Source organism: Typopeltis vanoorti, chromosome 22 (assembly GCF_054136105.1).
Source record: "Typopeltis vanoorti isolate ZY-2024b chromosome 22, IOZ_Tvanoo_1.0, whole genome shotgun sequence".
NCBI lineage: Eukaryota > Metazoa > Arthropoda > Arachnida > Uropygi > Thelyphonidae > Typopeltis > Typopeltis vanoorti.
In genome coordinates, this window is record NC_143570.1 from 65,759,140 (window position 1) to 65,771,239 (window position 12,100).

The 12,100-nt window shown below is 36.6% G+C and overlaps 1 protein-coding gene across 1 annotated transcript in view; it reads right to left on the bottom strand.

The window, feature by feature from the left end:
• Atg3 (Autophagy-related protein 3) overlaps positions 1 to 12,100 on the bottom strand; it is a 178,808-nt gene that overhangs the window by 32,944 nt on the left and 133,764 nt on the right. Inside the window, exon 7 of the mRNA XM_090412361.1 lies at positions 8,417 to 8,563. Coding sequence (XP_090268487.1) covers positions 8,417 to 8,563 — 147 coding nt within the window. The remainder of the gene's footprint in view (positions 1 to 8,416; positions 8,564 to 12,100) is intronic.

Below are 12,100 nucleotides of genomic sequence, written 5' to 3' on the forward strand. Positions count from 1 at the left end.
CTTTCCTGCTGATGGAACCAACTTTGTCTTCTTTGGTGCTGAACAACCGGCTTCTGTCCACTGTTTTGACTGCTGTTTGGATTCTGGTGTGTAATCATGAATCCAAGTCTCATCCATAGTAATAAATAGATACACAAAATCAGTTTTATTCTTGTTAAAATGCTCCAAGCACTGTTCAGAGATTTTCATGCGAGTGCAGTTTTGATCTGCTGTGAGCAAGTGCAGCCCCCATCTTACGCAAAGCATTTTCATTTGCAATTCTTCATGCAAAATATATCCTACACATTCTTTTGAAATGCCTATAGTCCCAGCAATTTCACGCACTTTGACTCACCAGTCATCCAATACAATATCGTGCATTTGATCAATGATTTCTGGTGTTGTTACACTTTTTGGATGTCCTTCACGTGGATCATCTTCAAGGCTGGTACAGCCATGTTTAAACCTGGCAGACCATTTCTTAATTCCTACTCGAAAACGAAGGAGAAGAGTGCCCATAAACTTTTATAAACTTCGAATGAATTTCTTTTGACATTAAATATTCTTTTACAAAGAATTTTATAACCGCAAGATATTCAATTTTATCCATTTCAAGGGATACAGACAATACTTTTGTTTCAGACAGCTGTATAAATCAAACTACTTGATAGAATGATTTGCAATTTCACACAGATGCTTATGACAGATGTACCAACTTAGAAAAAAAAAAAAATCTTGCTGATAGTGTTACCATCTGTGGTTGAGGGCAAGAAATTTTCAGACAACCCTCTTACTTCAGTGGCCAGCTCAGTCTCCAGACCTCAATGCAAAACAGCATCTCTGGAATGAGGTAGAACTAGCAGTTTGCAGCAGCACCATACCACCATTCAATCTGCAACAATTGAGCAATGTCATTATCACAGAGGAATGTTTTTAGCTACTTAAATGAATCAATACCACAGAGAATAAGGCTGTTCTTAAGGCAAAGTCTCACTTGTTATTAAATGCTATTCCTAATAAAGTAACCACTAAGTGTATAAAGTCCAGTCAAAATATTATGATAACTCAAGTTATTTCAAATCAACCATTCCAGTCTTACCAAATGACACTATTATCACAGTGAAAGCACTATACATGATAAGTGTGTGTGATATATTGCAAATTCAAAGCTCCTGAGTGACATGGGCAAGGGTTGTGATTTGAGAAGATGATGTCAAAAAAGGCACATGATTGCAAAGTAATGGTTGGAAGGTGGCAGCATCCAGGTATTTGCCAAAATCAGACTATTCATGGAGTGCTATACAGTTATGATGTTCTAAGAGCGAAGAATACTTAGTAGAACAGCAGTTGCTGGGTGAATAGTGTCCACCACATTCAATGCTCATGATGAATGCAAGTTGTTCCACTATGTGCAAGCCCGAAGACAAAATAAAGTGGAATGGCTGACCATGGACCGGGTCAGAAACAACGAATGGTAGCGTTTTTCCCAGACATAATCTAACATACCCTCCTCTGTATGAATCTTTGAAGTAGCTTCACTGATTATACCTGATATTCAACAAATATCTATAGTTCACATCTGAGGAATGTTATTGGGCACTGAAGAACAGAAAAAAATTGCCTTTCCAGATGGATCTTATTTTATCTATGCTGTGTGGACAATACATGGAGGATTTGGTAAAATCCTGGATTATGGGAATCAATTCATAGCTATGGTATGAAGAATGTCTTCTTGGGTATATCTTGGGACATGACACTCAAAGACTATACCACGAATGCTACAAATTATCCAGCCATTGTATATATGATCAGGTGCATCCTTCATGGTGACAGTCTTCCCTGATGGTCCAAGTGTGTTCCAGCAAGCTAGCATGCCATGCCACATGGCCGGTATCATTCGAGAGCAGTTTGTTAAACATGACAGGGACTTCCACTTACCATGGCAACCCAATTAGCCAGATTTCAAATCACATTAAATCATCTATGGGATTATGTGGATCAAGAGATATGCATTTGAATCCTCTGTCCTAAACAACTGCAAATTTATAAGAAGCAATCCAGATGACATGGAACGGCATACCTTATGAAACTTTCCAAGGTTATATAGACTCCACGCTATATGGATGCAGTTCTAGCAGTGGAAGGGGAGCCTACAAACTATTAAATCTCTCATGCATAAGGGCCTCATATGAGGACATATATTTTCCCTCATAATAATTATTCATTCATAATTTAGTGCTACTGTATGCATGTACATCTGGAACACACTTGGACCATCAGGGAAGACTGTTACCATGAAGGATGCACCTGATCATATATACAATGGCTGGATAATTTGTAGCATTCGTGGTATAGTCTTTGAGTGTCATGTCCCAAGATATACCCAAGAAGACATTCTTCATACCATAGCTATGAATTGATTCCTATAGCTTAGAAACCACACCAGACGGCAGGAGTTTCAGAGTTACAGGAATACCAATCTCTCTGCAGTTCATGGTGGTATCAAGGAGGAAGTGAAAAGCTGCTGTTTTGCTGATTTGAATTTGGTGATTTTATGAGTCTTCTGGAAAGGTTAGTATGGTTTTACTTTGTAGATGAAGTGTGAATATTTAATTTGTTCATGTTTATTACCATATTCATAAAACGAACTTGAAAACAATCTGTCCTCATATGAGGACAATTTGTTTATAAGGTAATCTATGTGGCAAATAGTTTGAAGTTAGAAAGTTCTTGTACAATATTTTCATAATTTTATTTATTTTATTTTTGCAAACATAAATGTATAGTGTGTTAATTGGCATTATCATCTCTTTTACAGATGGATAACCAAAAGCCAGGTCCATCAAGCATAAAAAAAAGGCCTATTACCACAAGAGACTTACTGAAGAGGAATCTGAAGATGGCTTGGAGCCGAGTGATTCTGATGATGATCCTACATACCAGCAGCCACAAAATGATCCTACAGAGAGTGACAGTTCAAGTGAAGACAGTGATGTTCAGTGTCCTTCCCCTGTTGGTCAGACTCACAATGGCATATGACCAACAGCAGCTGTATTTTGCAGCTAGTGTGCAAAATACAGCTGCTGCTGCTGGTCATATGCCTTGCAGAGACAACCAGTGTGGTTTAGTGAGAAAGAAAATCCCTTTAGATAAAGCACTAAAGAAACGCAAAACTCACTCTATGCCACATGAGAAACGTTTAGAGGAAAACACCAAGTAAATATTCATGGAGAGAGCCTGTAGATTATTTCTCACAGCTATTTACAGATGAAATGATATATGAAATTTTGAAACTAACTAATCTGTACACCATAAAGGCAAAGATAATTTAGCACTTACTGTGACTGAGCTCAAAATTTACCTTGGAATTGTAATAACATACACAAAATACCCCATGAAAGGCAGTATTGATCATCTGAACATGTACTGTGCATGGATGTTATAGCTGATGCTATGTCGGTGAAGAAATGGAGAACATAAGGCAATATTTGCATTTTGTTCATTCAGACAATACCTACCAACAATAAAGACAAAGCAATACGTATAAGGCCAGTGCTGCAAAAGTTTTATGAAACATTCCATGCTGCTGTCAAACCAGAAGAATTTCAGAGTGTACATGAGATGATGATTCCATTCAAGGAACATTCACAACTCAAATACTCAGCTAAGAAACCAAAAAAAATCATCACCATCATCATCAAATTCTTCCTGCCAACTACCCTCAAGGGGTGTACAGGATATGATGGTACTACATGGAAAAAATTACATCATTACTAACTTCCTATCTACAATTTTCCTCCAAATCAGTCTGTTACTTGTCAAGACTACAACATTATCAGATCTTATATTTCTATCGTCTAAGGCACTTTGTACCATATGAATACATCTATATCTTGGTCTTCCTCTGGGTCGTTTTGCTGCCAACCTGGCAGAGAGCACTTGTTTTGCTAATCTTTCCTCGCCCATTCTGTTTAAGTGACCATACCACCTGAGATTAGCTCTGCTAACACATTCCTGGATGCTGACAATGTCAAGTTCTTTCCTAATATCCTCGTTTTTAATATGATACTGCCATTGATGCCATCTGTTCACGCCCATAATCTTTCTCAGGACTCTCATATCTGTGGTCTCTAGTCTTTGGTCAAGTGTTTTACTTCTGACCCAGCTCTCAGATCCATAAGTTAAAACTGGTTTGAACACTGTCTTGTATACAGCTAATTTAGTGTTCCGACTAATTTCTCTCTTATTCCATATGAATTTATTCAACTGACTTCCCACCATACCAGCTTTGCGGATTCTATTGTCTATTTCCATATTTAATTTACCATCTTCAGTAAAAATTGTGCCTAAGTAGCTGAAATGTTTTACTTGTTCCAAAGGTTCTCCATTCACAGTTGACATTTTCAATGATTCTGCCTATTTTCATTGTCTTTGTCTTTTTATTGCTGACCTTCATACCATATCTATTACAACAGCTATTCAATTTAGTCAGAGAATCTTGCAGACTTGTAGCGAATTTATTTAGAAGTATAACATCATCCGCATAAAGCAAAGAGCTGACATTAACATCTCCAATTTTGATATCATGCTTAATACTACTTTCCTTCATAATGTGATCCATATAGATAATGAATAACAAAGGGGATAATGTACATCCTTGTCTCACACCAGATTTAACATTAAACCATCTTCCTGTACTTCCTTGAATTCTAACTGCTGACTTACAACTCACATAAAGACTAAGTATTGCTTGATATAATGCCCCAATGACACCAGATAATCGTAGCATATTAAATAGTTTCTTTCTCGGTACCTTTCATATGCTTTTTTCAGATTGACAAAACTTAAATACAGATCTTTGTTATATTCCCATGCTTTCTCGACTATTTGTCGTAAAGTGAAGATTTGATCCTGAAAGCCTCTATTTGGCCTGAATACAGCGTGTTCTTCACCAAGCTTTTCTTCCACAATTCTTCTCAACCGTTTCTCAGGTATACTTGCATAGATCTTGCCAGGAACACTCAGTAGGGAAATACCTCTGTAATTTTCACATTCAGTTTTATTTCCCTTTTTATATATGGGTACTATGAGAGCTCTACTCCAATCATCGAGAATTCGTCCCTCTGTCCAGGCTTACTGAACTATGCAGTGGAGCCACTGTAAGACTCTTATACCATCATACTTCAGCATTTCTGGTCGAATATCATCTACTCCTGTTGCCTTTCCACATTTCAAGCCTTTGATGGCTTTCTCTACTTCAAGTATGGATATGTATTCCTGACTGCATGCCTGGTCAGTGTTTTTTACCACTGTGCTGTCATCACTGCTTGTTTCATTTAGCAGTTTTTCAAAGTAATTACTTCATATCTCAAGGATATCTTTTTCTCCCATTTTCATGTCACCTTTATCATCTCTAACTCCTTTTACAGCACTCTTTCATCCATTCCTAAGCTTCTTCAACAACCTCCAGAATATTTTGCCACCTTCTTGATATTTATTTTCTATATTCTTGCCAAAGTCCTCCCATGACTTTTGTTTAGCATTCTTGCATTTCTCTCTATATTCTCTAAGAGCACAAGCTGACTTATTTGACAGGAACTTTTGATATGCTTTCTTCTTTTTCTTCACTGCCTCTTTAACTTCCTGTGTCCACCAGGGAGTTCTGATTTTTTTATCCTTGCAGACAACCTCACCAAATGCTTCTCTGGCAGAATCAATCAATGTTTTCTTCAGGGTTAGCCACTGAATCTCCAAGGTTTGATTCCTGTTCTCAAACTCTTTCATTTTTTCTTCAATAATCTTTGTGTATTTTAATCTACAGATCACATCTGAGAGCTGCTCAACTTTTATTCACTTTAAAACTTTCTTACATGCTTTTATTTTTAATATGAAATTCAATTTTATCCTGCTCAAGACTAAATAGTGATCACTTCCAATTTCAAATCCTCTGTACACTCTGGTGTCCTGTACCAGGGAGAAAACATCACTATCAACAATAACATAGTCTATGAGACTTTTCTTATTCCTAGCCTCTTCTCTCCATGTGAATTTGTGCACATTTTTATGTTGGAACACGGTGTTAGTAATAACCAGTCCATGTCCTGAGCAGAAATCCAACAGGTATTTGCCATTATTATAAATTTGCTCTTTTCTCCAAATTTTCCTAAAATATTTTTGTATATCTCACAATCATTTCCTACTCTGCTATTTAGATCCCCAACAAGGACCAACTTTTCCTTTTTCATTGTGTCAGTTGCTTTTTCTAAAGCCTTAAAAAAATTCCTCCACTTCTACCTTAGTAGAACCTTCTGTGGGACCATAGGCACAAATAAGTCTCATTGTCCAGTTCCCCATTCTCATATTTGCCCACATTACTCTACTTGAGATTGACTGCCATTCAAGAAGATTAGCCTCGTATTTTGTGTTGAACACTATGGCTACTCCTTCTTTTCCTTGATTGTTATTGCCTGAATATAACATTTTGTATTTATTGCTCAGAAAGATCTCACCAGTTTTGGTCTTTTTTCTTTCAGTCACCCCTATTATGTCGATCTGGTACTTATCTAATTCTCAGCTAGCTCCATTTCTTTGCCATTCAGACTTTTTATGTTGATAGTACTGATCTTCAACTCTGGTGATATTGAGTCGAGGTGTGTTTTAGGGTTTTTTCCAGTAGCTGACTTTTCGCTGTTCGCCCTGGTTCCCTGGCGAATACAACGGGGGCCTTGTTTAACCGGGTGACGCCCCAGCCGGCATGAAATTTTGTCATGTTGTACCATAATTTTTTATTTTGGTTTAACCAATAAGAATACAATTTGGTTAGCTAAATCCCAAATTGCCAGCCCATCCTCGTTCGTTCAGTATCCAAGTAGACACCCAACAGGGTGCACCACGAGAAAGTGAGGATTGGACATTAGGTCAGAAGCCCTGGTCGGTTCTCCAAATTCCTTTAAAGGCTATGTGGAGGTCTCCTCTCAGTTATACAGCTTTGGCCCTTAATCACCCACCAAAAAAAATGGGGTTTCAAAATGTGGGTGAGGGCAGGTATTTCAGGCTATGTATATTGTTTTGATCTTTATGTAGGTGCAGATTTTGGAAGACAAAATTCAGACTCATTCAGTGCAAGTGAAAATGTAGTACTTAGGCTTTGTCATGATCTTGGTGGTAAGGACTTCAAGGTATATGCAGAAAACTTCTTCATGAGCATCCCCCTAATTAAGAAACTAAAGGAAGATGATATTTATTATGTAGGTACATGCAGAAGAAATCAACTTCAAGGTGCTGACAAGAAACTGAAAAATGAAAAGGATTTTCAGAAGATGGGACGAGGAAACATGTCAGTTACCATGCCCTCTGAGTGCATTACTGTCGCCAGATGGGTTGATAACTCAATAGTACATGTGGTATTTAACTACTTAGGAAAGTGCCTGTCAGTGTCCATGTCAGAGGTTCAGCCGAAAAGAAAAAAAGTATGTTGAAATTCCACTACCTCGCAGCATAGCTGTTTATAACAAACATATGGGTGGAGTGGACCTTAGGGAGACTCTCTTGTGGCTTTGTATCGAAATGATACCATGAACAAACGATGGTATATGAGAATTTTTTACCGTATATTGAACGTACTTGTTTGTAATGCACGGATCATTTGGAAATGGGAAGAAAAAGAAAAATTGGATTTGTTGGAATTCAAATCAAGAGTGGCAACTGCTTTGATATATCAAGGTTTAGCTCAGCTAGGTACAAAGAAACGAGGACACCCTTCAAGTCAAACACCACCAGCACTAAAGAAACGCAAAACTCACTCTATGCCACATGAGAAACGTTTTGATGGAGGTGGACACTTCCCAAAAAAGACAACAGGTGCTAATACCAATCGTTAAAGAGATGTACACTACAAGAGTAAAACAAGATATACATCTGTGATAGATGTGAGGTTCCTATCTGTCCGGAATGTTTTCAGTCTTTCCACACAAAATGAGGCAAAAAGAATAAGACTGTTCTTGATTTACATAGCTCTATTGCAAATTCTAATTGTTCTACTTTTTTGTATGTACTAAGTAATCCAAATTTTGATCATTCATGCAGTGTTTCAGCAAAATATAAATTGTTTTAATCTGTTTTGTTATACTTGTAATGTCTTTCAATGAAAATAAATTCCTTAGTCATTTCCATAGAAATATGTCTGTAGTCTGTTGGCATAAGTGCATGATGTCCTCAGATGAGGACAACATTTTTTACATATACAGGACACAAATTTAGCAAAATTAATGAATTCATGATAATATTGTAAGATTAAATGATACTGTATCATGCCATTATAATTTTTTTAAAATGAATATAAAAATTCATGCATGAGAAGGTTAAAATGGTGGTCATACTGAGTATATCAATTCCAGTAATGTTGAAAGCATATAAATATCATAGCATATTAATTTACCTCATCATATCCAAATAGCCATAAACGAGGAGTCTGATAATATTTATCATATGTAATGTTTAGATCATATGTTCTAGTTCGAATAATCTCACTATCTCCAGATACTAGATTTTCTTTTGGCAGTGAAGGTGTAACATCCAGAGTGGCCTAAAAGGGTTAAATTAAAACATTTTAAATCATCAAATTATGATGATGTAAACAATATACAGAATACAGTAAGTCTTCAATTCAGACATTTAATTCTGTCTGAAGGTTTCTGCACAAGTTGAAAATCTGCCTAAGTCGAATGGTGACTTAAGACTAATAGCAGAGAAAGCTTGAAGAAAGAACAAAAAGATATGTTGCTGTTTCGTGGACTTCCAAACAGCATTTGATAATATTGACCAAAATATAACATGGGCTGTCTTGGAATCCTATGGTGTGAACAATAAATTGACCCGCCTGCTGAAAGATATAAACAGCCAAGCACAAGCAAAAATCAGGATAGCAGGTGAGACTGGAGATTGGTTTGCCACTAGTCAAGGCACAAGACAAGGGGACCCAATATCACCAATCATCTTCATCACACATCTGGGAAGATCTGTTTTTATTTGGTTCCAGTTTTTTTTTTTTTTAATATTTGCTATTTCTTTCAGTATTGTTCTTTTCCATGTTCTCTTGACCTTCCCCATCTTCTTTTTGTCTGTGGGTCTAGGGCCTGTTTTACTATTATTTTATCCTCTTTCCTCAACACATGCCTCAACCACCTCCATTTCCTTTCGCGTATCTGTTGCAACATGGGTTTATGGTTTGTCCTCTGCCATAGTTCTTCGTTTGGCATTTCTTTTGGCCAATATATTCCCAGTATCATATTTCTTTGATATTTCTTTTGGCCAATATATTCTTAAACACTTGTTTAAGAAGACTTGGACATTGTTAACTATCTTTTTGTATAACATCCATACATAACTATTGCCTTTATATTTGAGTTCAATATTCTCAATTTAGTTTTTGCATACAAGTTCTTGTTTTTCCAAATAATTCTAAGTTGATTGAAGGTTAAATAAGCCAGCTGTTTCCTTCTGTTTATATTTTCAGTAGTTCCTTTTTATTGATACTACTGAACCAAGATATATAAACTGTTCTACTTCTTTAAGCAACGTTTCTTCTATTGCTATTTGTTAATTTTGCTTTGTATTTATTTTCATCAACATTCTTTTATTTTTATTTATCCTAAGACCAACTTTTTTGGCTGTCTCGACAAGTGTTATTGTTTTTTGTTCTATATGTTGGTGCTTCTGTGAAAGTAAGCAAATATTATCTGCAAAATCTAGATCGCGGAGAGTTGGTTTCGAAGTAACCATTGTAATTCCATTTTTCCGTGGGATACTTTTCAAATCACCGAGTCTATGATAATTAAGAACATAGTAGGAGAGACAGTAACTATAGGTTATCAATTTACCATGTGTTGCTGGCCTGCAAAAAGTCAATCTTGTGGAAACTTAAAAAGACAGTAGCAGCTCGTGGCTTGAAACCTTCAAAATATACAGTGTATATGTGTTTGGATAAAATATCAAAATTATGATGAAAATTAAAAAAAATTAAACATGAAAAATATTGTTTATTATCAATAAAATTATACAGTTTGGTATAATTCAAACTTACTTAAAAATAAAATCTATTATCATAACCCCAATAATGTTCTAAAATATAAAACTATAACAAATGTCATCATCATCAAATTACTGCCATGTACCCTCAACGGGTATACAGGATATGATAGTACTACATGGAAAAAATTACATCATTACTAACTTCCTATCTACAATTTTCCTCCAAATCAGCCTGTTACTTGTCAAGACTCCAACATTATCAGATCTCATATTTCTATCAACTAAGGCACTTTGTACCATATCAATCCACCTACATCTTGGTCTTCCTCTAGGTCATTTTCCTGCCAACGTAGCAGGGAACACTTGTTTTGCTAATCTTTCCTCGCCCATTCTGTTTAAGTGACCATACCACCTGAGATTAGCTCTGCTAACACATTCCTGGATGCTGACAATGTCAAGTTCTTTCCTAATATTCTCGTTTTTAATATGATTTTGCCATTGATGCCATCTGTTCATGCCCATAATCTTTCTCAGGACTCTCATATCTACAGTCTCTAGTCTTCTGTTAAGTGCTTTACTTCTGACACAGCTCTCAGATCCATAAGTTAAAACTGGTTTGGGCACTGTCTTGTATACAGCTAATTTAGTGTTCCGACTAATTTCTCACCTTATTCCATATGAATTTATTCAACTGACTTGGAACCATACCAGCTTTGTTGATTCTGTTGTCTATTTCCATATTTAATTTACCATCTTCACTAAAAATCGTGCCCGAGTAGCTGAAATGTTTTACTTGTACCACAGTTTCTCTGTTCACAACGATTCTACCTATTTTCTTTGTCTTTTTGTTGCCGACCTTCATACCATATCTATTACAACAGTTATTCAATTTAGTCAGGGAATCTTGCAAACTTGTAGTGGATTTATTTAAGAAGTATAACATCATCCTAATAAAGCAAAGAGCTGACAATAACATCTCCAATTCTGATATCATGTTTAGTACCACTTTTCTTCATAATGTGATCCATATAGATAATGAATAACAGAGGGGATAATGTACATCCTTGTCTCACGGCAGATTTAACATTAAACCATCTTAATGTACTTCCTTCAATTCTAACTGCTGACTTACAAGTCAAATAAAGACTAAGTATTGCTTGATATGATGCCCCATTGACACCATATAACTGTAACGTATTGAATAGCTTCTCTCTTGGCACCCTGTCATATCCCTTTTCCAGATCGACAAAATTATATACAGATCTTTGTTATATTCCCATGCCTTCAACTATTTGTTGTAAAGTGAAGATTCTGATCCTGACAGCCTCTACTGCTTTTCTTCCACAATTCTGCTCAACCGTTTCTCAAGTATACTGGCATAAATTTTGCCAAGAACACTCAGTAGGGAAATACCTCTGTAATTCTCACATTGTTTTATTTCCCTTTATATACATGGGTACTATTAGAGCTCTACTCCAATCATCACGTGTGTAGAGGCTTAAGTGCTGTGAGGACATGATGTTGGAGGCTTAATGTATTTTTTACAACACTCAAAAAGAATTAAAATAGAATTTAATACTTCCTATATTTCGTCCTAGTCACTAGGACATCTACGGGGATTACAAAAACAATTAATGTAACATATACACAAATAACAAACAATACTAAGCCCAATCACGTGGGTGACACTAAAGTCCTATCTAGGTAGAGCGCCCTCTAAGAGCAGTAGTAGGTGGCCTGGAATGTACGGTGGGAACTCTGGTGATGAGTGTTTCCCAAATCTTCAGAAGCTTAATGCAACCATATTTATTGAGATTTGGTTGGTTTTTGAGAGCTGCTGCTGCTGCTTCTAAGAAAAGTCTCTCTTTCTTGAATTTGCTGTGGTGGAGCATGGTGGTTTTCTTCCATGATACCCTGTGGGTGGTGTCCAAAACATGGTCAGCCAAGCCTGAATGGCCATAGTTGTGATTGAAGATGTAAGACTTGTGTTCCTCTAGACGGATGGATGCTGATCTGCCTGTCTGTCCAAAGTACGCCAGCTTACAGGAACAGGGTAGTACTTTGTAAACTACAGGCAGAGAGAGAGGAGGGA